The sequence below is a fragment of the Fringilla coelebs genome, assembly GCF_963513975.1.
Source record: "Fringilla coelebs genome assembly, chromosome: 17".
Classification (NCBI taxonomy): domain Eukaryota; kingdom Metazoa; phylum Chordata; class Aves; order Passeriformes; family Fringillidae; genus Fringilla; species Fringilla coelebs.
Genome location: NC_140043.1, coordinates 13,280,522 through 13,298,283, shown reverse-complemented (window position 1 = coordinate 13,298,283; position 17,762 = coordinate 13,280,522). Strand labels below are relative to the sequence as shown.

The following is a 17,762-nucleotide window of genomic DNA, read 5'->3' as shown; positions in this document are numbered from 1 at the left end:
TTTTAGCACACAGCCCATTGTTAGTGAACAATTGCATTGGGTTCCTAAATTACAAGGGATGTAGTCAGAGGATTAGACTTGATCCAGAGAAGCCCAAGTTGAAATTTTGTCTCTGACTCACAATATAGTAATGGACAACTTGCTTTGCCTCCCTTTAAACCAGGGACAGTAATTCTCAGAAGCAGTATCTGTGGAATAGTTAATGCAGTGAAAAATCAGTTTAAAGACATGGAAGGAAATACTTGGAGTAGATGAAATACTGAGCTGGAAGTGTAGTAGACATTTTGAAAGATGAGGCATGTGGGGTAAACAAGTTTGAGGTATCTCCGTAATAAAGTGATCCCTAATTCATGTGCCTGTGGCACATCCAGCCCTGACTCTAAAGGACTATGACAGTGTGTCTTTGTAAGGCAAAGTGATTAATGAGTGGCCATGAGAAAGGTTCTCTTAATGCTATAAATTTTTTATGACCCTGCACAATTGATTGTCCCCAAAATATCCTGTTTTTGTACAAGCAGCTTCATTAATATCTAGCCTTGATTCTAAATAATGCAGTGCCTACCACACTTGTACACAGTGATGCTGTGTGTGTTCCTGCTCTGCCTTGCTCTGGATCCTGATGCTGACAGCCCAGCCTGCCTGCAGCTTTTAGGACTTTTTACGAAAAATGTGTGTTCCATTACAAGCAAACAGCCAGGAGTGCTGGTGCTGGTGGTGCTGCAGTGCAGGTAATGTGAGAGAGGTCCCTTCCTCAGGGCCTCCTGCACACCCAGCTTTGCTTGTGTAGCTCTGCATGTGCCTCTCTGACACAAAGACCCTTCTTGGTCTCCTCCTGTGCTGGATGTCCCCTTGGAGGCAGCATTGAGAGTGGTTACAGGCCTGTCTGCTAGTCCAAATTCTTGCTTGGTAAACTTGAGGGAATATTCCCTGCAGAGCTGGGAAGGTCCCAAATGGGAATCCTCCTGGAAGTTGCTGCTGATCAATGCTGGATTGGGAAAACAGAGGGTAACTACTTTATAGTTACTATTAGAGGGTAACTACTCTATGGTTCCTATCAGAATTATGTGCAGCTGGTGAGGCATCAGTGTTTGGGGACAGGGCAGTGCCTGGCTGGAATGATGCCCTGCATACTGCCCAGCCCATTGATCAGACCTGCAAGGGGGATGTTTAAAACAGCTGCTCTTTTGCCTTTATTAATGAAGCCGTTGATGAGGAACAGATTTCTTTCCCCTCTCCCCAGGGTTTCAGGTCATTCCTGTGTATTGGGAGCAGTGAGGCTCAAAGTGCTGTTGTAAAGCCTCGTGTTCTGATCGTTATCTTGTTGACTCAAACTAACCTTCCCTCCCAAAATAAGTATTGACACGGCCTTTCATGGGTTTTTTTTTTTTGGTTTTTTTTAACAGCACTAATTGGATTAAAGTAATTGTCACGCGTGAAGGATGCATGTTAGAGCACAAAGGGCACAGGGGAGGCTCAGCTGTGGGCACCATGGTTACTGGTGACATCACTGGTTTGCTGCTCCCAGCAAGGATTCAGTGCAGCTGAAGCTGGAGTGAGGATGGCCCAAACTGGGGGATTGCTGATACGGCCCCTCCCGTTGCCATGGAAACAGAGGATGCAGTTTAAAGTTGCCTGCATGCATAATGTGGTGCTCATGGTGGAAACAAAACCAGGGTCCTGTGGTGCCCACAGCTTCTGGAAGGGCAGGAATGGTGTGATGGGCAGAGTGGGGAATCCTGTTGTGGTTGGACTTGTTTTCCCATTGACTTTACCGTGCATGATGAGACAGAGTGAGCCTTGCTTTGAGGGACAAGAGCAAAATTCACAAGTCCCTTGCTGTCCTGAGCAGTTTTGTGGTTGAGAGATTGCCAGTCCAGCTTGATGTAATTGTTTCTGAATTGACCTTACAAAGTGCAGGCTCAAAAGTTCTGTTAAAACCATCCCTGGGATAGCAGGGTTCCCATTACTGAAGGTAAGCCCCTACCTTCCTTTAAGATTGTCTTTCTAATATAACAATTAAGATTGCTCTCAACTCCTGCAAAACAGTAGAGGAGCTTCCCTGTTTGAGGACTGTTTTGCTATATTTTGGTTAAAGTCCCTACTGCAGCAAAGAGCACTGTCACAAAATGGTCAGGGTGCTGAAATGGGGATTCAAAGATGTGGGTACTGGATGTAGCCCTGCCAGCAGCCTGTGTCTTCAGGTTACTTTCTCTTTCTTCAAAATGGTGCTCTCTTGTTGATTCCATGATCTTTAATGTGAGGGCACTCTGCTGTTCTGACTGGGGCACAAAAGCCTCTGACAGCCAAAGTTGTGTGTGCTATTGTACTTCAGCACTCTCCTGCATAAGTAACAGTAGGGGTGATTTTTTATTTTTAATTTAGTTCTTTTAACTTTCTGTTTGCTTTTAGAACATTGTGCACTGATAAAATTATGTTGGTTTTGATGTGACGAGAAGTTCTGAATTTTGGCTTCTCTAAGAGTGGAACAGCTCCATCTTTTTTGCTCCTTTCTTTCACTTGGAACAAAGCTTTTTACTCAGGTATTGCCCTGGTTATGGTGATAGGATTTGAATTGAGTGCTTCAGGTCTTTGACACACGCATAAAGAAAAGAACAAGCTGTAAAGTATGAAACTACAGCACTTTTAGGATAACCCAGCATTTTATTTTCATAGATAGGTTTTGGTTACCTGCAGTAAAGAGTGACCATGAATGGGGCCTGGGCTATCAGATATCTGCATCAGCAGGCAGAAGGTTACTGCTGGTGAAAGCAGATTGCTGGTAATGAATTAGATGTCAGCTCAAATGCTGGTGAAGGAGTGGTTAACAGAAGCCAGAGCTGAGTCATTCCGCAGCACAGGCGGCTGAGGCAGAGCAGATACACCCTGAGCAGGCACTCCCTCCCTGGGCATGGTACCCAGTGCTGGGAAAACCCATTCAGAATAAACCAAGCATTCCTTCCAGCACCTTTTGGTGTTTCCCAGTGTGTCCATCACTGGCTTTCTGGTTTTTGGTGCTGTTTAATTCTGGCAGCTACGGCTGGAATGTGCTGTTGTATTTTGTGCTGGTTTGTTTGTGGTGTTTGCTGATACTGTCACAACAGGCCAAATTACATGGCTGAGACAAACAGGCTGCTTTTCTCATAACCTCTCCCAGCTTTCCTGTTAGTGTTTGCATCTTGCAAGGTGCCAGTCACAGTGTCACTGGTACCTGGTGCCTGCAGGTGGGAGTGAGGGTGGCTGCTGCTGGAGCATAGCAAGGAAGGCTCTTGGTGGTGGGAAGAAGACACCACTTTGGAAAATCAATTGTGAGAGGGAAATATCCCTCAACCTAAATAATGTTCAGCTGGAGATAGTTGGGAATATTTTTCCCTTAGCGTATGGAAGAGATTTAGAGCAAAGAGTTTATTCCTCTCCCCCAGCCTAAATTTTGTTTATACCTTGGGTGCCTTTACACTTCCTTTCTAAAACTGAACAGAACAGGTCTGGTTGGTGAAAACAGGTCTTAAGAGCTCTCCAGTGATGGCAGGAGTCATCTTGCTGAGCAGCTTCAGGCATTTTTGTGGTCTGATGGATTGTGTGAGGCACTTCATGCTTTCTCTGGTTCCCAAAAGAGGGGTCTGTTTCTGGAGACTTAATTGGTGTTTGTGGTAGCCTTAGCATCCAAAACAATAAAAAAATAGTAATTGGTCATAGAGAATGTTTTCTCAGCCTCCCTTGCCACAACAATATGAGCAAGTATGTTAGCAGGGTCCTCTGGGGATATTTGCTGTCATGTTCTTGTTCTGTGGTTACAGAGATGTCTTTGCAGCTCTTGTTAACCGAAACCATCAGCCAGCTGGAAACTTCTCATATCCCTATCTGGGTCTAAGTGGGCTAAAAAAATCCTGAGAGTTCAGTGTTATTTTAATGCATTGTCCCAGAAGAGTTTTGTCCAGACTATCAAAATACTCCTTTTCCAAATGGGAGCTGGAGGAAAAAAACATCCCCCCCCCAAAAAATCTTCTGGTTATTGTTTCCAGACAATGATTTGTGTCTTCCTTACCCATGGATGATAGGTCTGTCAAGCAGGGTGCTGTCAGTCTTCATAATTGGAGTAATCTCAAATCAGAGCTCTCGTGGGTCCTGTGGCAGTGTGACTGCACTGCTGAGGGGAAGTAAGAACAACATCAGGAAGCTAAAGCATCCCAGCCTTTTGTAAGCACTGTCTCGCTTATTTAGATTGAGAGGTTGTACTGTGAACAATAATCAGTGGTAAGCAAGATGAGAGTGTAGTTATAATCCATTTTGGAAAGCTAGAACATGCCTGGATCACCCATTATCACTGTGCAGCCTGCCCTGTCCTGACTGCTCTCTGCAGGAGCATTGCAGTGCTCAAAGTAGTTACAATAAAAACAGGCAACTTCAGGAGAAGCTAAACCAGCTGAGCTGTGTGCAGTGCTGCTGTTGGCTGTGCAGAGACTTTCTGCTTGTAGAGCTGAGCCTGTGAGCAGCCTGGGCTGGATTCCAGGGCAGGAGCACAAGGAGGACTCTGGAATTCAGATTAATATTCTTCTTGGTGTTCTGAGTTGGTTGATGGGGCTGTTTTTCTTCTAATTCCCCAAAAGCAAAACATTACAAGGCAATCTTAATTTCCACAGCCTGACTTGTGTATTTCTCCAGCTGATCCAATAAACCACATCCTTAACTGTTGGATCCAACATTATGCATTCCTGTTCTGGGAATGCTGTTCTTTGAGCTGTGCTGAGACTCCGTGGGCTGTGAAGTTTCTGTTGCCATCAACCATCATTCCTTTGTGGAGCTGTGTTCCACTGGAAAACCAAACACATTGCATTGAGTCACCTGGTTCTGTTCACCTGGGCCGGGTCATTTCCTGGACTGAGGCTTTGCTGTGGTTGGGAGACACATTTCTAACTGGGAAAGGAGATGGATGATCTGAGAACTGATGAACCTGCCTGGGGAGGGCTCTGGTTACAGCTGTTTGTCTGCTGTTGAGGGCAGATGATAAATGGGGTTAGGCTGGCCCAGTGGTTAAGTGATATTCATGGGAATTATTCATCTGTGATTGTTGTGCTGAGGTCATGTGCTGTGTCCCATGCTATGCTGCTGTGCCAAGAGATTTATTTTAATAGAAGCCTTTAAGTAACTGGCATTCTTGCTAATCATGGTGCATCTGCTTCTCTGGGTTCCCTGTTATGAGTAATTTAATGCTATTACTTTAGCTAGAAGGGATCTGTGTCACCATCTGTCCTGAAAAGCTATTGATGGGGCTGTGGGGAACATGGAGTGTCATCAGCAGGAGAGAGGGACTTGGAAAGGGATGACTGGATTTCCTCTTGTAATACAATGTAAGATGGTTTACTGTGCTTATGGGTTAGATAACCTGCACACAGAGGCTGTCAGCTACTCCTTGATTTTTGTTGGGGACCATTCCTCAGGTATTTATAGAGGGGGAAGATGCTGTGTCAGTAGTGAGTAGCAGTGACCCAGGTAATCTGCTAAATAAAGTCTCTACTTCTCTCTGAGGCTGAAACCTCTGAGTCTGACCCTCAAGTGCCCGCACATCAGCACCTCCAGCAGATATTCCTTGGAGAGGGCCTGCCACACACTTCACAAAGCCAAATGTTTTCCTAATTAAAGGTTATTTTTAATTGTTGTTTACAGACCACTTCTTTGAGACAAGCCCACTCCAGGCTGTAGCTCAGGCACAGTAGGCATGAAGAGGCTGCATGGCTGCAGAGCAAATTGCTCTTCACTCCCACAAGTGCTTCACTTTCACAGCACCACTTATACCCAGAGTACCATCCTGGTCTCTCAAGTGCATGTGGCTAAAGTCTTTATTTTTATTATATGAGAAACATATTTTCTCTTTGTCTTTCTGCCTGGTCAGTAACTGCTGTTCACCATCTCTGCTGACTCTTGGCCCTTCCTTACTTCACTGCAGCTCGTTGCCTTCTCAACAAGCCAGCTGCTAAGTGTGAGAGCCTGGAGGGCTGGGAAGCAGCTTTGTGTGGGTTTATCCTGGGGAGTTTCTCTTTGATCATACTATCCTTCCCAGCAGTGTGGTGTGTTATGAGTATAAATTTGGCCTGACTCAAAAGTCCTGGCTCTAAAGATAGTTTGGGATATAATCTTGGGATTTTTTTTTTCTGTCAGCAGAGCTACATCTCTTATTTCACATTCATCTGAGAAAATGGTCCTGCTGTCCTCGTCATATCTTACGTAGATAAGTGACAAGTGGGAGGGATGTGAAGGGCCAAAACTTGCTTAGGGTTTGTAACTGGGTGACAAAGACTGTGGGCTGGAGTTGGTCCTCTGGAAAGGCTGGAGGAGGAAGCACACCCTGCTCCCAGAATAGGGTTTGCAGTGTGCTGCAGCTGTACAGAAGTGAATAAAATAACCACAATTCAGAAGTGGGATGTGAACTGACTTGCACAGAGAGTCTCAGTGAGCTTGGTTGTTCCTTCCTTCCTTCTCTCACACTGAGCTGGGACAATGACACTGTGTTATCTACCATCAGAGTTCCAGGTTGTGTGGAGAAGCTGCTGATGGAATTATTCATGCACAGCAAAAATTGGGCAGTGTTGTGGGTTCTTCAGGGTTCCAGCTGGAGGGTCAGAATCAGGCAGTTCACCTCCATGCAGAGAAGTTTCTGTTCAAACTGGCTGAACAGGGAAAAGTGAAATGGGGAATTCGTTTTAGTGAGTAAAACCCCACAGTGGGTTTTGGTCCCAAATGAGGGCTTGCAGAGTTGCCTGGAATTGCTGTGACTGCAATCTAGAAGAGAGTTTTGAATAACCTGGCATGAAGAAAACTCATCTTCCCTCTGCTTATGATTTCCATGTGCTTCTGCCATATAATAAAACTCTATATCTCTATAATTTCTATCAACAGTTCAGAGCAGATGCTTTGCAGTTATTCTGTCCGACACTTCCACTGTGCTGGCTGGGTTACTGCCTTTTCTGAGACCTTTGAATTAAGCAGATTTTGGGGTCATCAAGATTATTTAATGTTATTGTCATAAATATTTGTACAGGACTTGGTCAGTGCTTATATAAGAACTGAAAGACAGTAGTTTGCTAGAAGAGGATGTGTGCTTTAATGAACTGCCAGCTGAGTGTTAGAAATAAACTGTAAAAAAATACTTTCTGCTTTTCTATTTTTTTTCTATTGCAGTTTGTGGGGCAGGAAAAAAGTGATTATTTAGATTGTCAGTTATTTAGGTTTGTCAGTTACAGCTGTTTAAATTTAAAATCACTTGAGAGGTCTTTATAAACATGGCTATTTACTTTTAAGCAGCTCTGTTGGCTTAACATCCTGTCCTCAAAAGATAAGAAGTTGATCTCTTGCATCTTATTAATAATTTTCTGTTAAACCATGTTATCTTTTGAATTGTTTGTATGGCAAAAATGAGGAGTTGTTATTGTGATACATTTCACAGTTGATTCTTGGTATAAAATTCCTTTTTTGCCCCCTTAATTTCCAAAGTACTGTGTTCTCAAAATGCTCTCAAATACAAACAATAATCTCAAAATGCTAACAGAATGAATCTGTTGTTTGGAAATGATGAAGGTTATACATCATCCAATCTGCTGAAATGTATGAGAAATTAATAAATATTTGGTTTGTCTCTAGCTCATCTTAGAAGCACTGAAATTACTATTTTTTTTATTGAGGGAATTTTTGCCAGGTTTTCTCTGAAGGACAGTCCTACAAATAAGCCAAAATGCGGAGGCTGCCAGGGGGTGCAGTGATCGTTCTGGCAAACTTGGGTTGTTTCTTCAAAATATCTTAATTAGCAGAGCAAATTCTCCAAGCTGTTCTTGGAGAGCTTCTGCTGGGCCAGATCACATGCAACAAACCCCCAAATCCTGTGGGTGTAGGTCACAGAATGGTCTTTATCACTGTGATCACAGAATCCTTGAGGTTGGAAAGGACCTCTGAGATCATCAAGTCCAACCTGTGACCAATTCCCAGCTTCTCAACTCAACCAGAGCCCTGAGTGCCACGTGCAGTCGTTTCTTGAGCACCTCCAGGGGTGGTGGCTGCAATGCCTGGCCACTCTTCCAGTGAAGAAACTCTTCCTGGTGTCCAGCCTGAAGTGCTGCTGCACCACGAGCGTGTGTGACACCACCACGGGGCTGTGCCAGGTTGGACAGACCCCCTGGCTGCTGATGCAAAAGGGTTTTGTGCTGTTGGGTGGTTCAGAGCTGGAGCCAAGGGTTGGGGTGTGCTGTGTTACCTTTTCCAGGAACAGTGTCATTACAGCTCCATTCAAGTTGAGCATCCAAATGGAAGAGTCCTAGAAACCACCCCCAGTGTCCAGGTGCTTTGGGAGCCAGGTCCTTGGATGATGCCCTGGAAAATTTTTGTGATGTATTTGTGATGTATTTTCCCTTTCAGAAAAAGAGCAGAGAGGAGACATGTGGGGAAGGCAGTGGAGTGGAGATCCTGGAGAACAGGCCCTACGTGGATGGCCCGGGGGGCAGTGGGCAGTACACTCACAAGGTTTACCACATCGGCATGCACATCCCCAGCTGGTTCCGCTCCATCCTGCCCAAGGCGGCTCTGCGTGTCGAGGAGGAGTCCTGGAATGCTTATCCTTACACAAGGACAAGGTAAAACTGGCCACACTGCCCACAGCTGTGTCCCTGGGTTAAAGACAGGGCTTGGTGTCACCCTCTGGCAGTGGCATTTCCCTCTCCAGTAATATCCTTCAGAGCAACTGGGGTCGAGTCCTAAAATTCCTGTGCAGTGCTTGGTCTTAGGAGTTTGTCTGGGATGACTGCACACCTGCCTGAGAATTTGTGGCTCCTTGCTGTAAAATGTGGAGCTGTTTTGTCTGTCAAAGCTTGGGCAATCGTGAATGGTTTTTATTCAGCCTTGTATCTGCTTAACATTGCAGATCTCTGCAAGCTTGGGGAAGTTATAAATGTGCACGGTGCTGGGACAGATGTCATGCTGAATCCTGTCAGGGAAGACAGGATGCATTTGTACAGGGGATTTTTCTTTCCCTTTATAAATAAATAAATAAATAAATAAATAAATAAATAAATAAATAAATAAATAATCACAGCACTTCTTTTCTGAGAACTGTCAGACATTTAACTAGAAAATAACAAACCTACATCCTATGGTTTTCACCCTGAGGAGGGAAGAGAGCCAGAGGCTCTGTGGAGCCCTCTGGGACCTCCTTGTTTCATCTGATTTTGTCAGGGAGAGGGCTTCACATACCCTGGAAAAATATAACCTTTGTGCCAGTTACTCCATTTTAGAGCATTTACTCTTTTTCACATTTACATTTGCAAATCTGATTTTCCTGACATCTTGCACAATAAAAAGGCTTTAATGGGTATTTTGATTTTTACAAAAAAATTGGAAAAATTTTCTGGTTCTGTTTTAGTTGGTGTCTGCCAGTAACATCATTCCTGGGAAGGTGGGGAGTCTGTGTGTGCATATGGGCTGTTGCCAGTGACTGAATATAATGGAGCTGCCTGACTTTTAAGTGATTAAAGTTCACTTCCAGTCAGTTTTTATCTCTTCTCTTGAAATGCCTGTGAGTCAATCAGTTGGCCAGGAAACCTGTGCTGCACAGAACTGCTTCATATTTTATTCTGCTATAGGTTCCAGGCAGGAGTTTTGCTTTTCTCCTTGCACAGGTGCATTTCCTGGGTATCTTTGTATCAGTATCCATGTCACAACTTTTTAATATAGTGGGCCCAAAATTTATCTCCTTGCTGAAAACTGGTGAGCTCCTGTCTTAAGAAGTTATTCAAGAACAATCTCTTGTTGGTATTTTAAGCATATCTGAAGGAAAACATGAGTGAAGGCTGGCTGGGATTTGAGGCTGATTTACTCTGAGCTGTGTTGTTCTGGCTCCCAGGTACACGTGTCCTTTTGTGGAGAAGTTTTCTATTGATATTGAGACCTACTACAAAACTGACCCAGGAGACCATAACAACGTGTTCAACCTTTCTGCTGCAGAAAAAAGACAAACCATTTTAGGTAAATAGCATTTTCCCTCGAATTTTCCCTGCTTTTGTCTTTTTCTTTTTTTTTTTTTCTTGGTGTGTCCATCTGTCTGTCCATCCTCCCTAAACACACACCTGCATCCCTGTCACTGTCACTGCAGGTAGGGTTACATCAAGTAGGGTGAGAATACCAGAATTCTCTTCTAGGTTTGATGTAAATCCCATGGAAATAATTTGAATCCCCCATCTGTAAATTTAAGCTGATGCTTTTTCATCTTATTTATGCAGCTCCCAAGAGGAGTAAGACATTTAATGAATTTGGGGGTAATAAGTAGAAATAACCATAGAAGAGGAAAACATGGCTGTATAATTGTGAAAATATTGCTGTTTATTTGTGTGGCTCCTTCATGTATATGAAAATGATTCCTGTCTGCACTTTTGAAGCATGAAGTTGCATTTAATTTTTGTTCCCTCTTCTTTTAGTCCTACCCTCATGTAAGTTAAGACTCACTTCTCAGCTTTGCCTTTAGAAGATTGAGTTAATGTAAGGAATTAATGAGAAAAGGCAAAAGTATTTAAAAAAAGTACTTTTGTACTTCACTTCAGCTGTTCTCATTGCTGGCCCTGGCTGACCAGACTTTCACTGCTGAGCAGCTCGAGTCCCACCACTGCACTGAGAGGTGTCACAGAGCTGTCACTTCTGGGGAAGTGTGATCCTGCCCTTCAATCCAAACTTCAGATGCTTCTGCTGAGCTCTGGGGGTTGCAGGTCTTTAAAATATGGTAATTCACTCCTCTCCTGCTGCAGCTTCCACTTCCCCATTGTTGGATTGTTAATTAGGACTTGAGTTAAACTTTCTGCTTTCCATCTGGTCTAACAATAGCAGATGAGGAGTTCCCAGTCCCCTCCTCTGGTGCACCCAAAGCTGAGATGTTCATTGGCAAGGTCTGTTCCATAGCAGGGCAGGTGTGTTTAACTGTCTTGGCTGAGACAGCTGCAGCACTGAGTGGTATTAGAAAAGCTGGAAGGTGGAATGTGCAACAGATCTGTGTGGAGCCTGGAAAGACAGAGTGTGCAGAGCTGCCAGAGTGCTGTGGATGGGCAAAAACATCTCTTTGGAGCAAAGCCTCTATTTGCTGGAACTCTGTGTGCTCGTTCCTCTGGCAGAGCTGATCTCTGCCCAGCAGCAGTGTATAAACAATTTAAATATCAGTTGTTTAAGTGTAAGTAAAAAGAAATGAAATTGCTGTAAAGCTTCTGGTACTTACTAAAACAGAAATAACTCATGAAAAATGATGGTTTTGTGTTTTGCTCAGGAAAAGGAAACGTCTAACAGTTTCTGTTCTCTTTCTATAGATCCTATTGATATTGTTAAAGATCCTATCCCTCCCCATGAATACAAAGCTGAGGAGGATCCAAAGCTCTATAAATCAGTGAAGACTAAACGAGGACCCCTCTCAGAAGATTGGATTCAGGAGTACAAGAACAACCCTGGGAAATACCCCATCATGTGTGCATACAAACTGTGTAAAGTGGAGTTCAGATACTGGGGGATGCAGTCGAAAATCGAGCGCTTTATCCACGATGTTGGTGAGCATTTCTGGCCTTGCAGAGTTCACTCCTTAATGTGGGCACTGAATTGAAACATGAAGGTGAGGTATGTGCAATGCATCACATTCCAAGACACGTCTGTGAAGAGATTCTCAGATCTGATAACTCTGTGGGTCAGCTCAGAAAAAATCCTGTTATTCTCTCACTTATAGTCGTGGTATGTACAAATCCAAGCCATGTGTACCCACTGAAAAGGTTTCAAGTCCTGTGTAGGCAACATCTTGCATTCTCCTTTTTTTAAATTTTTTTTGAAGATAAACTTGCCAGATCATTTTTAAACTCTGCCAGTCTTCTTTATTGTGACCAAAATCCATCCTGAAGGGCTGCCTAAAGAAATAAGCTTCACTTCAGCATCCTGAGTGGTTCCAGAAAACCACTCCCTGGAGCATCCCCGATTTCTGCCTGCCTTGTGACAGGGCTGGTGGGTTTCTGTGTGGCTCTGAGTTGTGAGCAAACGTCCTTCTTTGATGGATGCATCATTGTTAGGTCAGGGCTTTTAAGAAGGAATTGGATGTGTCTGGGAGTAACTAAGTGGAGACAGTACAGGTGCTGGCAGTGCCGGTAGTAATTTATTCTTTGCAGAAAATCCATAAAACACCTGATACAGTTTCTGAGCCTTGCCACAAATGACTGGTTCTATGGCCAAGTGGAAAACCTAAATAGTGTTTTAAAGGAGCATTCCCACCTGAAAGGGCAGAGTTGTGGCTGTCCTCTGGCAAAGCAAATGCAAAAAAAAGGATGTGTAGAGGATGCTACCACCTTCCAGTGCACTGTAAATCCTCCTGCATGACCTCTACAACTCTGCTTTTGATGTGCAAGTCTTCATGAAGTGCCTGATTCTAGCATAAGTAATTTTCAAGCTCTTTGTAGTCACATTGCTCCTGAGAGCTAATGTGAAAAACACTGATAGAGCTGTGGAGAATAGTGTGCCCCTCTCTCTGAATGCTCACAGGTTGTTTTCTTACAGCTCCTTTGCTTTTCTTTGGGCAGGGATGGAGGCTTTTCCTGCTGTAGGCTGTGTTACAAGTGCCTCTCTGCACCGAACTCCCTTGGTGTTTCGGTGACACAGGTTAATTTAGTGTATGCTGGAAAACACAGAGGCAGAATAACAACTCCATTGTATCTGTTAAATGAAAAAGGAGCACATGACTCTTCCAGTTCAGAGGTGTTTGGCATAGATTAACTGTGGTCCCTTAGAAATATTGCTTTTGTATTCCGTGAAAGATTGCCTGCCATTTCCCTCTTGATTGAGGCTTTGCAGAGAGCAGAGCCAGCTCATTGTCTGCCTTTCAAAAGCTTTTCCAGCCTGTTATAAAGATGGCAAATAGTGTTTTTCAAAGTGGTTAAGATGCATAAAATCAGGGAAGTCTTTTAGGCAAGACAATGTAGAGTGAGTGAAAAGTGAAAGTAAAAGCTTGGGGTATCTGCAGGAGGTGTGTGTCCTCCCCCTGCCCTGGGATAGCTGTGGGGAAGCCATGAGTGAGCAAAGTGCCACAGCATTTTGTACCAAAGCCACCAGTGCATGAGATGTTTAAGTTGGAAAGATGAGGTTACAGCAGGACTGACCAGCCTTAGATGCAGATCCCTGTGTGGGGCTCTCAGCTGGCGGCCAAAAGCAGCTGGAGACCTTTGTGCATCGTGCACCTGATGGTGATCCACGTTCCCAGGAGCCAGAGTTGTTGTGGTGGGTCAGCCCTTGGCATTTTCCTCCTGGTTCCTCTGTTCCCAACTCGAGCAACTTTATTTCTTGGGGAATTAGCCCACCCCATGCAGGGTCACCAAGCCAGCAAGGAAACAAACAGCAAGATCTAAACTCTGCCCAATGGGGAGCAATGCTTAGTAGAGGAAACTAAAATTAGAGAATGGGTTGAAAAAAGAGCAGGTGTGAGGTAAGTGATGCATGGTTTGTGCAATGGGGAAGGGCTGCTGAGCACAGAGGGAGGAACTCTGGGGGACGGTGTTGAAACGTTCTCACTCGTGCTGAGTGCAGCAGCCATTCTTTCCCATGACTAATTGGACAGTTACTCAGTGCTTTGACAGCCTGAGACACAGACTAAAATTGTGATTGTGGGCTATTAGTCTGCTTGGCTGTAATATTTGTATGCTTTTTTACTCCTTTCCCATAGATTTTAAGTTTAATTGGACTGGCACTGCATAATGTTCTGCTCCCACTTGCTTCCTAATGGTGCATGTGGGCTCTGAGTCTTTTGTTGTTAAACAAGTGTGTTGACTGTGTATGGGTTATTAATTATATACTGTGGCAAAGTGTGTTCCATCCCAGTAACTGGAGCTTTGTCTAAGCCACTGTGTCCTAGGCTAAATATGCCCAAATTGCTGCACAGTGGTGAAGTGGTTTTTGAAAGCTCTTTTGCAGAACTTTGGCTTCTCTAAAGCACTCAAATGACTCAGTTCATCCACTGCCCACTGGATCCCAAAGGTAGAGTTTTGTCTTTCCAAGGGGAGGCAGGTTGCTGTTGGCACGATGTGGATGTGACCACAGGCTTTTCTTTACGAGGGTTCTGAGTAAGGGAGGGCAGGGAAGCAAACAGGTGTGACTGCAGGTGGTCTTTGGCTGGATTGTACTGGCAAGGTTAAAGGATCTCTTGGCAGTGTCAGGGAAATAGTGTTGCACATGGACAGTCAGGCATCCTGTATTTGCTGTCAGGAAATTGTGAATTATAAAATTATTTGGGAGGTTGCTTCTGGGTACAGAGGCAATGGGTATGTGAACAGCTGCTTTATTTGGATATTGAGGGCATTAGGGGCAGAATTTGTTGGTGGGTTTTGTGATTTATTTCTTTTGAGTTCTTATAACATTTACTTCTTTAATTTCACATTGGAAAACATGCCCAGAAATACAGACCAAAGCTTTTAAATTTCACATGAAGCCACCACTCTGCCCTGGCTTGTCTAATGGTCATTTACACTTCCTTTTGTATGTCCAACACCACAAATCATTTACAGCAGTCAACACCTCAAGGATTCAACAACCAGCCTCTGAGTTGTTGGGGTGGTGAGCTAGAAATCAAATTATTTAAATGTTTGCACCCTGCTCAGCTCTTCACAGATGATCTTTCTGCACAGCACAGTGGGAAATGTTGCAATAATTAAATCAACACATGATCACGGGTGCTTTGAACTCAGCCTGCACATTTGTGCATGTGGGGTGTTATTGTTTGTTTGTTTTTTTAAACAAAGCATTGCACTCTGGAGAAATGATAGCCTATCTAATGACTGATAACCAGCTGGTAGCTGCATCCTTGTCAAAAAATCTCTTCCCATTTTTTCTGGGTGACTTCAGTGAGGTGCCTGATGAGGCTGTGGGGTTTTCCTCTGATTCTGGGGAAGAAGTCTCAGATAAGCTTGGGGTGTGTTGGTGGAGGGGGAAAACCTTCTGGCAAGGCAAACTTCCAACTGTGCTGCAGCTGGGGCAGTGTGTGACAGGGACTTCTGTGGCTGAGTAGGACACATTTACACCTTCTCTCCTTCCCGGGAGAAAAAGGAAAGCCAGCTGGGCCACAGATTCCCTCAGCACTCTTCTGATGGGCATCTGCTCCAGAGAGAGTTTTTCCCAATTATGCTCTTTCCTGGATCTAATGTCTCCCCTCCTTTTCACTTCCCAATAAAAAAATTGTTTTTCTCTAAGAATTTGATACAAAAATGCTTTGAGATTTGTTTTATTTTTTCATTGCACAGGGAGAGCAGCAGTGTCTGGACAGGTGAGGTCAGTCATTTGTAGCTGGGTCCTGGCTCCCTGTAGCTGTGTGGGACACTTGCTGTGTTCCCTGGGTCTCTGCTGGGCAGGAATTCAGTGCCTACTGCTGTGCACAGAGGAGCCCCTCAAGTTCTCTTCCCTAGCACTGAAGCCTTTTCTTCAAGCCATGACTTTTATTATTCCATTTCTTTTGTACCTGCACAGCCTCATTCTCCCTCCTCTCCCTCCTCGTGTTTAAGAAAGAGAAATGCAGCGCTGCTGGCACATCCCAGGTGAAGGCCAAATGCTGGGAAAGTAATCTGGTTTTTGGACTTCTTAACTAACCTGGAGGGGTAGAGGCACAGCAGCTCTGAAGCCCTGTGGTGCCATCCTGTTTTCAAAGGAGCAGAGCTTTAAGGAAGGATGGTTTGGGATGTCTAATCAAAGGGATGTGAGCAGGGCGCATGGGGAGGTCTGTGGGCTGGCAGGAAGCAGTGCAGGTGATGTTTGAGATCTAAGAAGGCAGAGAGGAACTTCAAGAGACTTTTCTTTACCCCCAGGTGGTTTTCATGTTCCCTGTGATGTTAGTCCATTAAGACACAGATATGTGGTTGGTGGCATCTGTGCCTCTACACAGAGAATTTCTGAGGAGTTGGGGCACTGATACATCAAGGCTGGATTCAGGAGCAGGAGTGGAGCCTGCTGAGCCCTTGAATGGGGGAAGCTGTGGGATAAGAGCAACATTCACTTCTGTGGCTGATCACAGACTGTTTTCAAGGTGTTCCAAGCAAGGTAGAATTGGACACTGTGGGTGTGGAAGTGCAAAGGGTGCTGGGGACAGCAAGAGAAATGTTTTCTTGGCTTTCAGTGTGGGTGTGATGTAAATTTAATCTTGGTTTTTAAGCTCTGCTGGTTGTCAATCATAACAGGAGGTGAAGAGGCTAAAACATTCTCCTGTAGTTCTGCAAAAAGTAATCTGGCAGGGGAAATAACTCTGAATCTCAGCTCAGGTCAAACAGAATTAAGGTGCTGAAGGCTGTCACTCTGCCCCAGAAGGTCACACTCTGCTGGCTCAAACTTTCCTCTCCCTTCTGAAAGTCAGTCAGCAAAATACATCAAATATTGATAGATTTAATCTTACTGTGTAAATGAAGTTCAGGTTGAGCTGGTCCATGGCATTAGCTGCTGATCTCAGTGGCCATTTCCTCCTGGCAGCCTGGCTTGGGATGACTGGTGGCATTGAGGGCTGACCAAAGAGCAGAACAGACAATAAAGTGCTCAGATCTGGAAGGAGATAAACATATAAAAACATGCTTTTCGTGTGTTTAAGAAAACAAACAAACAAAAAGTGCTGAAAACAAGCTGGATCTTAGGCAGAACGTCAGAGAAACTGTGACAGTGGTGGGATCAAAGGCTTTCTGTGCAGCAGGGAAGCTCCTGTTGCTGGCAGCACCTTAGAAACCCTGCCCATGGTGGGACCATCCCCCTTTGGCCACGCTCCTGGAGATGGAGAGCGGCTTGTGAGGGATGTCTTTCCTCATGGTGGTGCTTAGAGAGCTCAATCTGCAGCTCCCAAAACCTAAATTATTCTAATGTAGCCTGTTGATTGCTCTCATAATTCCACTGACAGCAAATCCCACTGGGGCTTTTGGCTTGTGCTTCAACCCATCTCTGCCTCAGTTTCCTAGTAATTAAAGAGGGGGCAATATTAATTGATTGTTTATTGTCAGAAAAAGCTCCTGAAGATCAGTTGGTCAGTATTTAGAGAAGCTTTGAAAGCATCATTACTGCTGTGTGATCCCATCAAGAATAAATAGCAGTTTGGAGTTTTGACCTGTTGTGAGCTTTTAAGTAAAAATATTAGTGAAAATCCTGAATAACTCTTATGTTATAAAAGTCTTGGGGGTGATGATGTTAGTGAGTGAGTCTGAGTCTTAGGGAGAGTATCTGTTGCCTGTTCAGGTGCATTATGTGTTGATACTGAGGCTGCTCTTCCTTTCAGATATGTGATACATTGAAATATTTTAAATTGGCTTTACCCACTCTATTTTTCTCTAGCAGCAGAAGACAGATGGTATCTGCAAAATAAAGCATCTTTATTCCCTCCCTTACTTTGCTTTCTATCCCATTATCTCAGAAGCTCCAATTTGTGATGCTGTTGTACTGATACATAGAAACCAGGTGCAGAAAACGGGTTTCCAAGGACAGGAATGTGGGATGTGCTTCTGTAATGTAACAGCTGGGGAGGGCTGTGGAGCATCCATCAAGGAATGGTTTGAAACTCTCCAGGATTAAAAAAAAAAAATCAGTAGCTTTTTTTCTTTTTTCTATTTTCTTTTTTTTATTACTTGATTATATATTTCACTTTGAAGTCAGGATCCAAATGTTGCAACTTCCAGAACTTCAGGGAGTTGAAACTGTGGGGTGTATGTGTGGCTCCTCCGTGGTGGAGCAGGCAGGCAAAGTCTTCCATCCAAAATTAGGAAATC

General features: G+C 44.2%; 1 protein-coding gene across 12 annotated transcripts in view; it reads left to right on the top strand.

The window, feature by feature from the left end:
• The window catches only part of PITPNM2 (phosphatidylinositol transfer protein membrane associated 2), a 124,794-nt gene that overhangs the window by 67,957 nt on the left and 39,075 nt on the right, over positions 1-17,762 (top strand). For all 12 annotated transcript variants that reach the window (XM_084217364.1, XM_084217374.1, XM_084217367.1 and 9 more), the window contains 3 exons: positions 8,401-8,615; positions 9,881-10,002; positions 11,325-11,558. In XM_084217364.1, the coding sequence (XP_084073490.1) occupies positions 8,401-8,615; positions 9,881-10,002; positions 11,325-11,558 (571 nt within the window). The remainder of the gene's footprint in view (positions 1-8,400; positions 8,616-9,880; positions 10,003-11,324; positions 11,559-17,762) is intronic.